At 40.3% G+C, this 19,137-nt stretch overlaps 1 protein-coding gene across 11 annotated transcripts in view; it reads right to left on the bottom strand.

Annotated features, from left to right (window-relative positions):
- The window catches only part of LOC115352729 (solute carrier organic anion transporter family member 1C1-like), a 59,444-nt gene that overhangs the window by 20,869 nt on the left and 19,438 nt on the right, over positions 1–19,137 (bottom strand). For 2 of the 11 annotated variants that reach the window (XM_030041333.1, XM_030041331.1), the window contains exons 14-16: positions 15,259–15,323; positions 13,895–14,012; positions 11,373–12,831 (exon numbers count right to left, since the gene is read on the bottom strand). In XM_030041333.1, coding sequence (XP_029897193.1) covers positions 12,609–12,831; positions 13,895–14,012; positions 15,259–15,323 — 406 coding nt within the window. In that variant the 3' untranslated portion in view covers positions 11,373–12,608. Of the gene's footprint in view, positions 1–1,618; positions 1,799–9,858; positions 9,922–11,291; positions 12,832–13,269; positions 13,415–13,894; positions 14,142–15,258; positions 15,324–19,137 lie in introns of those variants that run through there. The other 9 variants (XM_030041339.2, XM_030041338.1, XM_030041334.1 and 6 more) reach the window with 9 other exon arrangements.

The following is a 19,137-nucleotide window of genomic DNA, read 5'->3' as shown; positions in this document are numbered from 1 at the left end:
TGGAGAAATGTTAGAGCTAGCTATGTGCAAGGACCAACAGTTGGAGCTGCTGGCAGCATCTCCTCCCATCCTCAGTTGACCCTGACCTACATGGAAATCTGCTGGAGATACAAGATATCCAGGCTGGGGAAATGCCATGCCACAAGAAGATTAGAAAAAAAGATAAAAGGTCGATTCACAACTGATGTCAACATACATCAGCTGTTGAGCCTGACAGTTTCAAGTATTGATGAAATTGCTATTTTAGATTTATTTCAGTAGTGTTTTTTTCCATGTTTAATAAACCAAGAATCTGGTTACAAGCAAATGAAAAGTACGAAGCTTTCTGCACCAAATGTGTTCATTCAGTTATATGGCTTCTCTAAAACTGTTACGTTTTGCCTGCACAAACCATTCTGCTGTAGTAATGACCTGAAGGTAATTGCATTTGCGGAAGGACAAGACCAGTCAAGTAACATATTAGCATTGTTTAGGTAGTCACTCAACCTAAACAAAAATCACCCTGACTTCCTTTCTGAGGGAAGAAAACAAGCCTCTTCCCAAAAGCAAATATGAGGCAAAAACCCCACCAGAACCCACCAAGCCATACTATGAGATGAAAGCAAACACTCTTCCAGTTCACTTTTGCATCATACTCGGGGAGCATTTGACAAACAGCTCGTTACACTTGTTTGGTCTCGTGCTCAGTACAGTCTCTTCTGAGAAACACTTTAGATGGAGAAAGATCAAGGGTTTTAACTAATAGTGTGGATCATTTGTGTTGGTGAGAGCTGAGGGCTTTCACAGCATCATGGGAACCATGTGGCACCTTGCAAATCTGTTCCAGAGTACAGCAGCCAGCCTTGGAAAGGACAGCCACAGACTTCTTCAGTGCTTCAGGGTGTATGACCTTATAGGGGCCATGGCCTAACTCTGTGCCTGTTAGGTAGATCTACTCCTTAATGAACATTAAAAAAATTCAATCTTGGTTTTCGTCTCCCTAATTATATACAAATTATAATGAATAAGAGCACCAATTTAAACACCTTAACATGAATAACCGCTAATTAGTTTACAAAGGTCAAGACAATGGTTTGCTACAGATTTTGTAGATACTTATGGAAAAAAAATACAATGATGATTGAGGAATTTTCAGAATCCAACACAGACACTGTAAGTCCTTGGGCTATTTCTCACTGTAGTTGTACTCTCAGGGGCTATATCACCATGCAATAGACTACCACATCACAAATCAAGAGCCAGATTTTACCCAGTAGTTTATGGAACTGTATTGATTTACACCAATTGCAGTGCTAATCCAATTATCTTATTGATTTTTAAATATTTTAAGGAATCATAAGACCTTTTAAGTTATTGTAATATGAAAAATTAATATCACAGTGTTGTGCAGGTCTAAATGCTGCTTACATTACTCACGACATATGATGCTTACTGTTCAGAGACACACATAGAAATGTATGATGCCATCATTAAAGCATTGACATTTACAACAGGAATGTTACTGGTGTTCTGGCCACAGGAAATGCAACTAGTACTACACAGGTAATGTCCATTAGCTGCAAACACTAAATGGCAACATTTTAAGATTAAGACAAATGAATATTAAAGAGGTTCCTACCTAGGTTCTGTATCCACAACAACAGCAGTTATACTACCACACAAGTGCTCAAAAGTCAGAGTATTCTCTCCTTCTTAAGCAAGTCTGTGCTGGTACTTGGTAGAAGAATCATTAACTTCTAACACAAACTATGGTTTAGGCAGTTTTAATCTCGTCTCCTCCCAGTTCTGCCCTCTGTTAAAGGTCCCAAAATACATGTTTATCCACAGTGGTCAAAAATTAATTAGGTAGAAAATGTGCAAGTGTGTTCCTTCTGTACACTCTTGTGAAACAGCTTTTTTCCTGAGCTTGTCAAGATTATAATAGTTCATACCTTCCTGACAATTAAAAATGGGGTGTCCCAACTTTAGAAGTGTTCCTGGTTACTGATAGCTAAAACATATTTTGGTATGAAGTTTTATTTTCATAGTCTATAGCTAAAGTCCATTCAGCTAAGACCTGCTAGAGCCAGCCAAGGACTTGCAGGAAGATAAAATATAATGCCTTGGGTACATTGAATAAACTGGGTGTTCAAGAAACACTCGTGCTTCGAAGACTCTTCAGATTTATAGGTCAGTGCTATTAACAGCACAGGTAAACCCAGCATGAAAGTATATTGGGGCTATATGTACTTTGGAGCAGCCCTTTACCTACTTAGAGCTCTAGTTCAAGGAAACCTGAACTGTTTTCCTGAGAAGTATTTTATTAGATTGTGCCCTTGTTGTGGATTATGCCTGATTCCTGGGAGTGATTGTAGTTAAAAGAGAAGTCATTCTTAAAGCATGTGAACTCTGACTACTGTCTGCCTGGATGTTACACCAAAATGTGCCATTCCTTGTAGTTCATGTGCCCTTCTCTGCCACCACTGTCACCATGCCCATTCTTTTACTTGCTATGAACAATTATAGCCTACTTATTAACGCTGACCTTTGGATAATCTTAATTAAATTTTGCCTTCAATACTGTTATCCGCAATACCTTGCACTGTTCATGGCTTTTCTGACTCTCAACCAGACAGTTCCCTTTAGCTTCCTAGAACAAGAGACATCATTATCAAGAAAATGGTAGTCACTCCAAAGCTATATGTCAGGGCAATTCAACTGCAAATATTAGTAAAATTATAAAATAAGAATGCAGGAGGAATCCAGATCACAAATCCAGTCTGCAAACTCAAAAGCACATTTTGTGAAAGGGCCAAGCCCTGCCCTGAGAACAATAAGAATTGCATTCCCTCCTACTCCATCTACTTCTAAGGCTACTGTGAAAGATTGGTCTTCTGAGGCATAAGAACCTTTTTTTAATTTCCGGTCATGATCAGATTATATTCTGGTTTTGAACTGACAGGGTGCTTTAACTTTAAAAGCTCTTCCTCTCAATCTGATACTTAGGACTCAACCTTGATCATAAATGAAGAAAGCACAGTTTTTCAACCTGTTTTACTAGGTAAACAAGCTAATCATGTTTAATAATTTCATGAAAAATAGGCTCTCTTGACTGCAGCACATCCTTGGAGACCTTGGCTACAGTGTTTTCTATCTGGATCCATATCTCATCAGTTCACATGGCTAAAAATGTATACAATATTCCAGGTGTAATCTCACCAGTGCCACATCTTGAAATATTAACTATTTCTTATCTCTAGCCTTGTCAGCTAAGAAGCTCCTAACCTGGAGGAGAAATTCCTGTTATTGGCCATCAGCTGTGCAACTTTCTATTTAATATTACATTCCACTCCTATTTTGCCATTCTCAGGTTCATTCTTCTTTTTTCCCTCTATGATATCCAGACTCTCCTCTGTTTAACCATCCCATCCAACTTTGTGCCATTAACTGTTATTTCAAAAAGTGAAGCTGGAATGTCGTGCGTAATATACTTAGAAATCTAATAACAGTAAAGAAAACTGAAGAGACAGACTGATGCCTAGCTGAGAAACCTAAAATAGATAGGTCTTAACCGTTGACTTAATCAAAATTAGAGATGCCTTCCAAAATAAAGTAATCTCAGAGAAAAGCTTAGAGAAAGTCTTAGAATCACAGCATAATTTAGACTGGAAGGAAACTCTGGACCTCATCTGGTCCAATCCTGTGCATTAAAAGCAGGACTAACGTCAAAGTTTGCTGGTATTGCTCAGGTCTCATCAAGTTGGGTTTTGTATGGAAATCTCCAAGGAAGGAGGTTCCACAGCCTCCCTTGGCACCTGGTCCAGTGTCTGACCACTCTCACAATAAATAACTAGTATACGTAGATGTATATGTATGTATAGTTGGAATCTCCTTTGCTGCAACTTGTGTCTATTGCTTCTCATCTTTTTGCTGTGCATCACCTGTGCACAGGGGAGAGTCTGATGCTATCTTCTGTATAAGCACCCATTAGATAGCTGAAGAAAGCAGTAAGATCCATCATTTGCTCAACTTGATTCAGTTTATCCACCTCTGTCTTGTTTTAGAGAGCCTCAAACCAGACATAGCATTCCAAATGCAGCCTGAGAAGTACTGAACAGAGGGAAGGAACCATTTTTCCAGATCTTCTGGTCTCTAATAACTGTAGCCTAATATGCAGTTAGCCTCGTAGGCTCAAATGTGCACTACCATCTCACGATTAACTCACCATCCACCAGGACCCAAACGTCCTTCTGTGCAAAGCTGTCTCCTGTCTAGCTGACTCCCTTGAGGTATTCTGTGGATAGATTCATTCTATCCCAGGTGCAGGGCTTTGCATTTTCCTTTGCTTTATGAGTTCCTGTCAACCTGTTTCTCCATCCTCACCAAACCTCTTCTGCCATTCTGCCCTTCAGCACATGAACTGCTCCTTTCCTCAGTTTGGTATCCTACATGGACTTGCTGAGAGCACTTCCAGTCCTATTCTCCAAATCATTAATGAAGTTCTTGACCATTATCAGCCCCAGTATTGACTGCTGAGGAACATCCCTAGCAACTGGCCATCAGCTGCTGGGCTTTGAACTGCTGATCACAATTTCAAATCTTCTAGTTTTCTACCCACCCTATAGTGGGTAGACTATATCTCACCTGTTTGACTACCAGGATAATAAGGGAGACTGTGTCAAAGGTCTTCCTAAAGTCCCAGTAAACAACAAGTACTGGTCTGGCCTTGTCCACCAGACCAGTCAATCCATCACAGAAGGCAATCAGCTTGCTCAGGCCTTGATTTGCCTTTGGTAAATCCATGCTGTCTGTTCCCAATCACCAGTCCATTGTGTGCCCAATAATGGCTTCAAGGATAACTTGTTCCATAATCTTCCAAAAAACTTCTCTTGCTATTTTATTGATTCTTTTTATTTGTAACTTTTTCTGCAGAACTGGTTTTAGTTTTCCATGACTAAGTGATCAATAACATGGTCAAGGGGGGTTTCATTCATTGTTGCAGAGAAAAAACATGGTGTTACGTTATGATTGCATCCATCAGATTTAGGTCTGAATTAAAAAAAAACCAACACCACCGTCCCCTGCAATTTAAAAGAGTCAATCACATCCTCACAGTCAGATGATCATGTACTTACCACTAACTACATGCAAGAGGTCGAAATTCATGGTCCTACAACAGATGTGGGCCTTTTCTTCTCAGAGGCAGGGATTCTTCATGTTCTGTTGTGGCATAAATCATCAACCACCCATTTCCAGAAGGTTTTTTTATACCATGATTGACATTTTCTAGTGACAAGATAGGCATCTTGGCCCTTATTTATTGTTCTTTATTACAGGATGGCATACCATACTTCTGTTAATCTGTATGGTTACTGATGTTCCACCAAGGGCACATACACTCAAACACCTGTGTCCTCGTCCTTCTTCAAAGGTGTGTCACAAGCTCCACTATTATGCTCTGACTATGTCAAGATAAGTGTACCCTCTTTTTTTACAGTGTTTTTTGATAGAGCCTTGCATTCCCAAGGTTTCATTTTCAGGTTGTCTTCAGATGTATTAGCAGACATACCCAAAGGGGTTTTTTTTGCCTTTTGATCCTAAAAATATGAAAAGGCACAGAGCTAAATGTACTCTGTAATTTGGAAGTAGTAGAACCTATAGAAAACGTGCTACTTTCTTTTTCATATAGTGAAAGGGGAAACTATTCCTTTGATTTCCTCATTCTAACATATGAATACCCAGCAATTTCTTCCCATTTTTTTTTCTAGTCCTGTATATACCATTAATTTATAACTTTTCAGAAATTAAAATATCTTTTATACTTTCCTTTCTGTATGGCTGAGAAGAATTTTCTATATTCAGACTGCTGTTGTCCAAGCTGTCTGTGGAAGCATTGACATTCAAAGTGGACTTTTTGAACCAAGAACTGTTGACCAAAAGTACCAGAATGGGAAATGGGAAACTACTGAAGTCAAATCAAAGACTTTGGTCTCACACCTGAAAAAAGACACATCTCATCCTTTTTTTTCACCCAAGGCCTCCCATATAACTGTAAGTTACACTCATGGGAAAAATTGGATTATGATAGTAAAAATCCCCTTAATAAGAACACTGAGATATCAGTAATTGCTGATTACTCCTGAGAATAAAAACAATCCTTACAAAAGTCACACTAAGAATCACCTTTACCGCAGGAGCTGGTTGCAGACTCCTCCAGGCAGAGGGTGGCAGCAGACTCCCACCAGAAGAAGTGGCTGCCAAGGCACCAGTTTGCAAGGGGCGACCAGCAGTAGCAGGGAGCAGTCAGCCAGGCAGAGGCCAACTGCAGTAGACAGCTTTGATTAGAGCCCTTTTTATTCTCGGGACACTAATCCCTAAATAAAGAAAATCAATGTATTTCAAAATTTAACTCTTAGTTAATGAACTAAGTAAAAGGGATGGTGTACAGCTAAGCAAATGTGAAGATACTACAGGAATCTTGAGAATGTGAAAACCTTTATGATAATGGAAAAGGTTTCTTGGTGTTCCTGTTTCAGCACATCTAGTTTCAGCTTGTTGTTGTAGAGCTAACAAGAAAGAAAAGCATGCTGACAAGCTGATTTTGTGTCGCCATCCTAGCTAATGTCTGGGACGTGTTCCTTCCACTGTTCTGTGGAGCTTTTGTCTTTCATAAGAACTCATTGATTTGCATCATGTATCTATCTGGGGAAAAGTAGATCAGGATGTGCTATTTTAATGATATTTCTTATTGTTCTATTTGAAATACAAAGGGTAGTGTTTAATGCTGATTGTACAGCTTCTCTTTGCATTCAGTCTTAATCAGCAGCTCAGTTTAGAGTTGTTATTTTAGATGCAGAATTGAAGACGTGCAAGTCATCCATAAGTGAGAATACTCAGACCTTTGTATTGTGCTAGTCCAAAAGCATGCTGCATCACAGCATAACAGCAATGAAAAACATGCATACTTAGGTGAAATCCCCAGGGCAAAACCCCCATCACCTTCACATGGTCTGGGATATTACCTGAGATATAAGGACTGAAAAAAATATTATGGTTCAAGTAATTGAATACCTGACATTATATACAACACAACTTCACTAAGCTGTTTTTCTGTCTTGTTACACAAGAGCAGATCTTTTACAAGAATGGTCAAGTCTTGATGTAAAGACTACACATGACAGAAAATTCTATAATATCCCAAAGACAGTTGTTCCAGTGAAAAAAAGTTATCATATTTCTAATGCAGTTTTGTCCTGTTTGATTTCCAGGCACTCAAACATAGTCTACTTTTGCAGAATTAAATAAACAGACTTTTGCTGACTGCATAGTACTTTCACGTTTTTTTTTTTTTTCCTAAACCAGTCTCCATTTCTCAGCATCTTCTTTTAGAAGTGCCAACATCATGGGATCAAGGAGAGGGTTCTGGTTACCACCATGTAAACAACCTTTCAAAAAGTTACCTTGCTCAACAGCCATGAGAGAAAGTTTCCTGACCTGGTCACCATCAAGCTGGTGCTCTGCTTGCTCTCCAGTAAATCCTTTCCTTATTTACTCTCTTAAAAATTCAATGAACTGTATTAATCTGTGACGAACTGTTGGTTAACCAACCTCCTGATGATATTAACCACATTTTGCTTAAGTAAGGTCACTCTAAATCACCATTAAAGGGCCCCACCTTCAAATTGGTCTCAGAATTTAACAGCTACTATGGACTTTCTTTCTTCCAGAGACTGATTAGCACTGGATGAAGAACTGCCTCATGCAGCACTTGCTTAACAGTAGTCCAGGGTACAAGAAGAGACGACCAGCCTGAGTCAGACCTATGACCCCTGTAGCGCAAAGTCTCTTGCTGACAGGGGCTGCTCTATGAGCGGGGACGAGTTGGTAGCTGAAGGCCAACCTGGTGCAGGTTGTACACCCAGCACCTCATCAGGGTCAGCAGAGCTGAGGCAGCAAGAGCTACGGGTCCCAGCCTCAGGCCAGTGACCACCAGCCAAAGGCAAGTTAAGAAGTCAGGCCCTACGGCAATCCTGGAAACCCGGACGATAATTCAGGAAAGGGCTCAGCACATGCAAACCTCCAAAATGGCTCAGATGAGGACTGCATGTGCAAGCTGGAGCTGAAATGGGGCTCTGGGGCCCATGGGCAGAAATGGAGGTGGGTCCCAGCAGAGGCAGGTCAGGGCCATCAGTGCCCTCAAAGCCCTGACAGACAATAGCCAAGGGAGGATGCTTAGGGAAAGCGAGAGTCAGCAGTATGTTTGATATGTCTACTGTTCTCCCAACAGCCAATTGGTTTCAAAATACAAGAGAAGTCTTGAGCAGAACCAGGAGGCAAGGGCAAGTACCTAATGGCCCACATGGCATTTTCTTTTCTATGACTACCCTCTCTCCCTCTGAACCTACATATACAAAATTTCTTTGTGAGGATTTCTCAGGTCTCACATCTGTTGTGTGAAAAGCCAACTCCTTTGCTTTGAACATCCCCTCTACTTTCTCAGTTTGGTGCTCCCTAGTACTTGTGATGGAAAAGATGCTGAGCAGCTGATCCCTAGCAACACCTTCCATGCCACTTACAGTTCTCCATTTTGCTATCTTTTTTCCACACTAACCAGCCCTAATCTCTCTTGCTATTGGTCATCCTTGTAGTCTTACCCATAACCATGCTTTCTCATATTGTCTTTCACTCTCCAGGGATTTTTTTGTTTCTTTTTTTTTGGCCTGGGACTTTTGGAGATGGTCTTTACACTTTAAGGAACCTTCAATACATTTTTTCATCTTCACGTAGTCACTATTTAAATCTGTGTAAACTTCTATCCCCATAATTCTACTATTGGTGAGATGAAACATTCCCTCTGTTCATTTGTGCTCTACTTGCTAGTTTTCAACATCCTCCCATGCTCTTCTTCTGTTAAACAAGTGTGATCACTTTCTTCATATTTCTCATGATTATCAATAATGGTTCTCTATTTACAAATACTTATAAAATACCCCTGTGACTTAGCTACTTGCGCGTCTATGTACTATGCACTTCATAGCTTCTAGAGAGAAGTAACTTTTTTTCTTTCAGTGTTATGCAGAATTAAGTTGCATGTTTCAAACAGTTAATCTGTGTTGTGACATCAACAGTCAAAGTAGCCAAAGTGGTAATGTCAATGTTTTCTCTCAGATGATAATAATCATGCTGCCATTTAAAAATATTACAATAGTTGTTTCATACATCACTCATCTTACTCATTATTTTGAGCACATCAAGGAGGCAGCCTACCATTATTCAGCCTATGTATTCTTTTTGATACATTCACACCATTTATTTGCTCTCTGTCTTTTGGCAATTCCCTCAGATTACAGGACCATATATAGCAATTTAATAGTGGCACAAGGATGGGGTACCTGTTCTACTGTCTGTGTCTTAAAGATACTGATGCTTCTTTCCTCTCAAATGCTGGCAGGGCATGAGCTATAGATCAAATGCATTGTTCCCACATTCTATTGACCTGATCTTTTTGCCTCCTTAATTTGTTAGAATTCCTCGCTTTCCCTCCTGACATGATTAGAAATTATGTGCCTCTAAGTAAGACATATTATATCATTTGAGAGTTACATTTTTTGCTGGGAAGTAATAGAGAAAATGTGCACTGGCTCACATGCCCCAGGCCTGGTTGCACATGCACCAGCATGTGTCATGGCCTGGTACCCTTGTCTTCTCCCTTATGTGCCAGTTAGGGTCCTTGCTATAACTTGAAAATGTATGAATACCATTTTACATGGCATACAGCCCCTGGGTACTACTTCACAAGGTTCTGAGTCCCACTCTGACCTCAAGGGCTGACATCAATGGTTGGGAAATCTCTTCAGCCAATTCTTTTAACAGTCTCACCTTTGAAAATGAAAGGCATTTGCTTCTTTGCAGTCTCTCAATTGTGGTTTAATATCTCTAATTCTAAAAAGAAAAGAAAAAAGTCCAAATTTGTTGACCTTTGTGAGACAGTACCAGTTGCGGATTTAGTTTAAGATGAAGAATTCTGGTAGAAAGAACCTGACAGGTCCAAATCCCTTTGTGCTGACACCATTTGTTCATCTGTTATAACAAATTCAAAATATGTATCTCTAGTCAGACACTCATCCATGCATCCATGTTAATACTTGAAGTATTAAAATAAAGTAGCAGACTAGAAAATGTTTCGACGTGGGAATGGAGTATATCTGCTTGGTAACACAGTATTATCATTGCCAAAGAGGAAGAGAAAAGAGTGCTCATTTGTAAACCATAATGAAAATAATACTTACTGAAACAAATTTTTTTATAGTATTCCTCTTCCTTTCATGTCCAAAGAAAGTGGGGTATGGAAGGAAAGCCCATGCTCTAAAAGAATTATTCACTAGGTACAGGCTTACATACATAAACTTAGGTGATAATGCAAGAAGTTGATTTTTTTTCCCTGTTTCTTTCTGAATTAGAGTAAGATATGTTTATTTATCTTAATTTCTTTCTTTGTCCTGTAAGCCAGTGAATTTTCCTGGCCGTTTTGCTGTCGGGCACATGCAGAACTGCCTCCGTGACAGCTTCAGCATTGCTGAGTAGCAATGTCCCTGCCATAAACCCTGCTGGGACTGATTCGCAAATTAAGAATCAATCCCACTTATTTGACATGCATGCAACATCAAGCATTGAGTGCAACGCAGATATGCCTCCTTTTTTATCCCAGTGTGTACTTAAGTTGGGTTTTCCCTTCCTCTCACTGGATCTGACAGCTCATTGCTATGAAAAGTGCCCTCCCAAGGAGACTATGGAAGGCTCCAAGCATTTCTCTTACTCTGGGATGCTGATGGGGTTTGGCAATTTTTGCTGTTTTTATGATGATGTGGTATGAATGAGACCTTTAAACTGGAATGCCAATCTTTGTGATTCACCCTAGCCATAATGGTTCAGCAACCCCCATATTCACAAACCTTCCAATTATTTTAATTTTGTTCGTTTAGTTCAATATCCAGTTATACAAGGCAAAGTGAACAGCCACAGCTCTCCAGTACCCCATTGCCTGTAGCCTCTGACACTCACCTGGGAGGACAAAGAGCTGGGACAGGGCACCGGGTCTCCCATATTCCAGGCCACTGTCTGAACACTCACCCACGTGGCAAATGGTGGGTGGCATCGGTCCTTCCTCTGACAACTGCATTTTCTCAAGCGATGGCTTTAAATCCTTACCTTCTGCAGATATTTGGTGCTTAAGCAACATCCTTCTGGGTATTCCTATTGAATGGATTAGGTACCTCCCTAATGGCACACTGTAAACATTTATCATTGATAAAGCTCAGTGAATCCCATTCTTATACATCTGCCCCTCCTCATGCATCACACAGGAGAGGCTCCACACCTGCCTCTGACCTGCAAGCTCAGCTAGGCAGCAGGGTACCTACAGTCACTGCTGAGATGCAAGTGATGCATGTGATATGAGTTTGTTTTGCCAATATCATGATGAAGGGTGAAGCCTAACTTTCATCATGTGCTCTAAAATTCTAGTTGCTTTAAAGGACATCATTTGTAGTGGTTCTGTCACTATCTTTTTCAGTGCAAGCATTTTTGAGATTTTGTTCGATGTTAAACAGCATTCCATTGTACTCCCCACCCCAAATTTATTTAACACCAAATATTGTCAAACTGCAAAAATTATATATAAAGGGATACTATGACACATGTCTTAGTTTCAGCTAGCAAATACAATAAATTAAAAGTCCCAAATCACCTGGTCTTTGAATTCATTTTATTGTTCCCAAGCTGTCTTGTTATAGCTTTTTAAAAAATAAATCATATGTATCTTGTATCATGGTGTTATTACATTGCATAAAATGCATGGAATTATTCAGTACACCAGGTACTAGCAAGTAGCAAGAAACTGTTGGAAACCTAAAAAAGCTCTATTTTTATTCCAGTTTCCTTTGGATGATACTTTTGTGGTCTCTTTGACTGCAATGACAACTTCTATTGCTATTATTGTTGTGCTAGAAGAGACCTACTTGAAAAAGAAACCCTAACCACAACATTTGATGTCCTAAGTGTTACGGGTTGAATTCAGGAGATGCCCAGAGCCTGTAGCTGATTTGTCCTTCCAGGAAACCACCTTCCTCCTGCCCTGTGCCACACTGCTTGCAAAGGTGAGCTATGTGCAGAATATCCTTGCACCTTCCAGGTTGCCAAGTCGGGTTTTGTGCACCAGCTCCTTTTATGCTGGTACCATGGTGGAGCGAGCTGTATTGCAGCCTCCCCACTACCCCTCACACACGGAAGGAAGCCGAGGGGCAGCAGCGGCTCTTGCAGCTTGACGAGGAGGGATGGAGCTGAGGGGCAGCCATAAAACTGGCTTCTCGGCCAGGGAGCAAGCTGCACCTCCCCAGCCATAACAAATCCCCTCACTTGAGTGGCACTGACTCGGCTGGACAAATGGTGAGCAGTGTTTTCAGAGCTGTATGTGTGCTAAAATGGTTGTCTTTGCTTTTGTTGTTTACAGTGAAAATTACACAAAGGTGAACGTTTTCAGGGTGGATACTAAGATACCGCTTCACTGATGATGAATTTTTTGCCCGGAACACCACTCATAAGGTAAAGTCATGGTGGAGATCTCAGTCTTCCTAAAGTCTAGTCTCCTTTTCTGGCCAGTAAGTTGTCTGAATTAAACGGTCACTATTAACAAAATTATCTTTCCTGCTCTTTGTCCCACAGGTGCCTCTCTCCCCGTTGGCTGAGAGGGTCTCATCTTGTGGAGAAGACCTTTTCCGGAGAACCCAAAGGACAGCAACACTGAAGAAAATGGACACCGTGCCCAACACCAAAGTCAGCCCCAGGTACACGTACCTGAGGGAGAAATGATTGATCAGAGCCTATTTCAAAGGCAACATACGACTAGAAGGCATCAAGGACACATTCATATTTTCATGAGGTAAGGCTGAGTAAGAAAGCTCTTCAAGCAAGGTGATGATCCTGGAGATGAGAGTTTCCCAGCTCACCCAGGTCAGGTATTGTGCGGTCTGGGGCCAAGAAAGTGTCTCAGGCATTGACTGACATCCTCCTCCACCCCAATGTGCTTCAGTGAGAATAACACTAATATTTCTAGGGCAATTAATCTATTTTTTGTTTGCCTCATAAACAGTACCAGTGATACCAAGACCATTTGATCGCATTTTTGCTTTACAGGCATAATGACAGTAACAACAACAGCAGCAACAATAACATCATTATGCTTTATTAGTAATGAGTCTCAAGTGAGCTTTTGTTCTTTTCTTCAAATTTGCAAATCAGGATGTACCCTCCCCTCATGTTTTTCCCCGGGGGTGGGGGGAAGGGCAACCTGTTATCTCATTTTCTTTTTACCATTGTTACTCCATTCTCCATTTTTGGTAATGCTTTTCATGAATGCAGTTCAGATAATTACTCTCCTCTAGCAATAAATTGATAAAGACAACACTGCACTTAAGTCTCTAGATAAGCTGAGCATGCTTTGTGGCACCCTTCCCTTCCTTTTTGTTGTCCAGCTCCAACATGGAGCAATGATGAGGTTTAACAGCCTTTTTACTTATTTACTTACACACACACTCTCTCACAGCAGAGTTTTTAAAAAATGGGGGAAGCTTTAGCATAAAATTGACGTCTTAAATGAATGGTTTTTTTGGCAAAGAATAAAGTGACTTAAATATTTCCAGCTGATATCGAAATAAGATGACACCCCCTGCCCCCCCCCCCAAAGAGACTAAACCAAAACAGAATGCTAAAACCTGAACATTATTGTTAATATTGTTAGTCAGACTCTCATTTGTCATCAAATCTCTCACTCACATTTTCTGACAGAATTTCTTCTACCAATGCCAGTAGAGGTACTTAAAGAACACAAGTTAAGGAACAAACGGAGAGGAGCTGTTACCTGAGTGCACTGGAGTCGTAGAGTCTGCACGCTCCTCTTCCCCCGCATCTTTTGCTTCCCCATTTCAAGCAGGTGGTATCTATGGCCACTCCAAAATACACTGGGGCTGGAATTCCCGCTGGGTGAATTTAACAAATAAATAGAGGCAAGAAGGTTACTTTCCTGGGTGATCAGTTTTGATCTAGAGGCACGTTCAAGTAGAACATTAAATAATACACTCAAACAGCAATGGCACTTCCATACTGTTTGCTGGTTTGAGAAGTCGTGCCTTGTGTTGCTGAGGCACACACCGCCCTTTCCTCCCTGTGGGGAACCGGGCTAGGGAGGAAACGCAGCTGAACATCAAAAAGCCTGTGGACGTCAGCAGAAGGCGTACTGGCCATGGCTTGGTTTCCTCGCCCTGCAGGACCGCTCTGGGAAAAAAAAAGAACCTAATTCTCCTTTCTTGAGAGCGATGGAGCCTGTTCAGCTTGGGGCTGGGGGCTGTCCTGTGTGTTGGTTGGGGAGGGGGCAGAAGGGAGATAGACAGTGGGGCTGGGAGCCCCTAGTGGGGCTACAAGTATCCTGAGATCCTACCGTGGCAGGGGCAAACCTACTGCAGTGCTTGTGGGTGATGGAAAGGAAGAGCCTTTCTTCAGGTGCTAACGGGGACATTGTGGAATCTGTGCAACCTGGCGGGGGCACCCATGGTTGCTGAAGAAGAAAGTAAGCCTGGAGGGAAAATCCTGGCCTGCAAAGGTGTGAGAAAGGAGCCAAGAGCTTGTTTTGATGTCATTTCATCTGCCTCATCCAGCTCATCTAAGTCTGCTCTAATTTAAATAAGTGACTTGCTGCTTGCTAATGATTACCTTTTCTATGAAGACCTAGAGGATTTTAGAGTTTCCAGTTCATTGACATCTCATGTTACCCTTGATTTTAGAGAAAACTTGTAGGTGGCTCTACCACAAGGCTCCAGTGAAGCCTGCCCTCGGGCATACCTGTACTTAGATTAATTCCCTTAGAAACTACTGAAAATATGACTGAAAAATGATCACAAATTCTGAGCCATATCTATTCTACTATGCCTGTTGTTGAATAAGGAAAGACAAGTAATTTTGATGTTAGCTTCATAGTCCGAAGGATCACTTGTCACCTCTACAGATGTTAGCCGTGTATATTTTTATTATACCTAAGATACAGTTATATGATTTATGAAATACAAAGCTGCTTCCTTTTTCCAACCCTTTTCCTAGATTTTTAAAAAATCCTGTAATATTAGCTTGTCAGTTAGACACTGGTCTTTCCAACAATCAAAGTTCCAATTCAAGAATAAATGATTGGTGAGGAGTATATTAAAATAGACCCAAGAGTACAACCAGACTTACCAAGTACTCTTATTGCCAGGGTGTAGATACCAAGTGCAAATGATTTCAAGTGTGGTTTAATGCATCTAAAAAAAAAAAAAAAGGTGTTAAATAGAAATAAAGAATTGACTGTAGGTAATTTCAACACAAATAGAAAGCAAGAAGGAAAGAAATGTGACTTTTTCCTCCTTACTTATACTGACTAATGCAATTACAGAAAAATGTAAATAATGTGACAAAATCAGAACAGTATCTAGGACTTCTGAACATCTATATTCAATATTACATTTTAAGAAGGTAGTGCACTTTCAGATAATGCCAGCACTTAGAATTTACTAACGCAGGACAAGAAAATTGGTGGTGAAATCATGCATCATTGCATAGTCTTATTCAGTTAAACACTCTCTGAAATTGTGGTTCATGACCCAGGCTAGTACAAGGTATTTAGCCACTCAGTTTTCATCGCACCGTATCTAGGATCAGGATCACACCTCCTATAAAGGTAAATCCTCCAAGCCATTCTCTGACAGAACAGGCCATTTGCATTTAGACTTTACTGAACTTGCAGTGGGGGCCCAGCACAGGCATCAGTCCTTCTGGCTCCAGATCAGCCCTGCTCCAGCCTTGGGTCATCGTCCTGGCTCTTCTAGGAGGGTGGAGGTGGTGGGCAGGAGAACAGCTGCCTTTCACATCCATGTTAGCAGTGGTGTGCATATGGAGCCACTCAAATTAGTAGGACTCATCTGCTTCTAAGCTCACCAGCTGCTAAAGTGTTCTGCTTCACCCAGCATGTATCAGACTCCCTATCAGAATACCTAATCCAGCAAGAACCTGAGTATATGCTTTACTTTTAGCATGTGAGTAGCCCCAGTCACACGATTAAACTGGGATGTGCTTGATATGTGTGGTAACACATGTGTATCATTATGGTAAGTGATAAAACTCCCTGTTGTCACAGTCATTCTATTCAATATAAAAAAAAAAAAAGAAAAATGGACTGAAATTCAGTTGTCTCTATGGATAAACATAGCACTTTGGAGATCTAGTCTATGTGCTCTGAACTTGGATGGGCTTAGCTTCTGCAGAAATTCATGTAATTAGGAATACCTTCTAAAAAAATAACAAAGAACTTGCAGAACTAGCTCTTTTGTTCTCCACCAGTGATGTTTTATGATTTCCCAATGTAGCTGCCAGAACAGCATTAAGAACCCATATTGTAAATGATATTCGGGTCATCTTCCTTTAATTGAGTGAAAATGGAAAAGGACATGAAGGACATATATGGAAAACAACACCAAAGTACTATGGTCAAAAATTCATTGTGCGCATCTCATTTTGTAGTCTGAGTGTTCTATTCTCTAATGCCCTGATCATGGATTATCATCATACATTCTGTTATATTGTCCTTATACAGGCACTGCCATCTATGCAGGCATGAATGTAATATGATTTTGAGCTGGAAGAACAGTGTTTTACCCTCTCATCACATATATGCTACACAAGCAAGCCTCAACCTAGAAGTCCTTTTAACCAAATGTGAGGGCATAGAAAGCAAAAAGTGGAAAATAAAACCAATAACTGGGTATTTATTATGTGTTCCATAGGATTTATATCCTGCAAAAAAAAAATTGTCTCTTTCAGATGGAAAAAAAGTTGTTTGAGCATTTGTATTGTCTTTGCACGGAAACCCAAGTTCTTTGCGATCCTAAGCGATAGCCAAACCTCTCAGGGAGATCTGAGACTTCCTTTTCACTGCCTAATCACCTGGTATTAATAGCTTGTGCTTGAACAACAGCTATCTGAATTGCAGGGGTTTTTCTCCAAAACTTCAGGGCTTTCCCAAGTCCCTTGGTAATTGTGATTAGTCTAATACCATTAAAAAGACATTTCAGCAAATGGCTCGGTCACTAGCTGTGAGCTTCAACGATTTTGGTTGTGTAAACCCTTGAAGTAAATGTCACTAAATCATATAGGCTTTTAGGGATTTAACTGTATCTGTGTTCCATGGCAGGTGCAATGATATCTGCTCATCTGAAAACATCAGCTTGATTAAGTAAGTGCTGGAATCTTATCAGAGCTGACAGAATACTGAATAATTTTAAAAAATTGAAAAAAAATACTTAATGAATTCTGCAACTTGACCTTGGGACTATTTGTTTTCAAAGGACATTTATTTTCTTTCTGGGAACAGAAGCACACTTTCAGTTCAAACAGATTTCCAAGGAAAGTCAATCAGTCATGGATTTCAGAAAAGCAAGCAGGAGCTTAAAGTGGAATTGTGCCTACAGGTCATTTGCAGAGGGAAAAAAAAGAAGGATTGAACTTACTGAAACATGTTTTATTTAGCTGCACATCAGATTTGGGTGCTTCAATCCAGCAGAAAACCACATAGCTTCTCAGTTTCAATTAAATGGCTTTCAAAGTAATATGATTTTCAACAGAAATAAAAGCTCTGGAGCAGAACCAATAAAGCTGTTTTGCTGATTTCATATAACAAAATGTTTTAGTATCGTTATTGAAAACCCCTCTAAGCTTTTCTAAATAAATCCATTAAGCATCAAGTCCCCTGAGAGCAAGTTCTTAGGGTTGAGAAGCGCAGGCAACTCTGTATGATTTAAGCTCGTAGGTGTTCAGCTATGAATGTCTCCTCCCAGACACTTTTGCAGTGGAGACAAGATGGAAAGCAGGAGGTTGAGCATGGCAACAATGGTTTCGAGGTCCTGTGTGGTACCATATGCACATTTTCTATCATATGTTTTATGGATAGAAAGGGGACATCATGTGGAGAGAAAGGGGAAGGAAACTGCATCCCTGCATAGCTCTATGCCCATATTTATAGAACAAAAAAAAAAGCCCCCTGTGTCAGAAGCAACCACAGAGGGCAATCTGGCAGAAATCCTGAAGGCTTTACTACAAGCTCTCAACTTGTGAATCATCTTCCTCTTGGTGCATGGACAGTTTCAGTGGTGCATAATCTTCAGTAAAAATTGTCTAAAATGGATTATAATATGATTGTTATTCTTGGAGTGACTCCTTGGAGAGAGAGATGCCACATGTTTTTGCAGTACTCAATGGTAATCCTACAAGGTGGGTGGGGAAAGCTGTGGAGCTTATATGGTGTAAGGCATATACCTTACTGGCAGTGTTTGTGGAGGGCAGTGGAGAAGGATTCTCACCTCAACCATTTCTGAAAGTCTCTGTGTGAATATTAATTCTGGTTCAAGGACTGTGCTGGAACCATAGCTGAAGTTACATTTCTTTAGGTTTTTCCATATAACCTATAATCAGCCAGTTTTAGCACTGGCTTTTTCCACATGATATAGACACTGGCAATGAGACAGGGCCTGTTCCAAAAAATTTCATTCAAAAACAAAGAGAATTTTGGGGTAAGAAAACACAACAATAATAAAGATTAGTTAAACTGTATTAACCGTTGTTTTGTTTAAGAAGTAGAATGTACCCATCTGGAAATAATTTGGAAAGAGGAACTGAGGAAGAAAGCTTTCCAAAACAAAGCAGAGAAGCACTTAGAATCCAAAAATTGCGAGAAGATGACAAAAATCCAGATTAATTGCTGGAAGTATTCTATTCCTTTTGCACTTTCTAAAATTAGCTTAAAAGCTTACACTCATTGATGGACAAATAGTTCCAGCAGTTAAATACATATTGGAACAATCCGTTGGGACGAGCATTTAATAAACCCGTGATTGTTATGACAGAAACAACCAACCATCTCATGCTAAATATCTTTGTTTTGAAGAGAGAAATCTGGGACAGAACAATTATATGGAATAATAAAATGGGCTAGAGGAGAAGAGTTGAGTTTATATGGAGGGTTTGGGTTAGATCACCTCTGTGTAGCGGTGCATTGGTATCCACAGCAACTGGCTACCTATAAGC

Source organism: Aquila chrysaetos, chromosome 17 (genome assembly GCF_900496995.4).
Source record: "Aquila chrysaetos chrysaetos chromosome 17, bAquChr1.4, whole genome shotgun sequence".
Classification (NCBI taxonomy): Eukaryota; Metazoa; Chordata; class Aves; order Accipitriformes; family Accipitridae; genus Aquila; species Aquila chrysaetos.
This window is presented reverse-complemented; position numbering and strand designations above follow the sequence as displayed.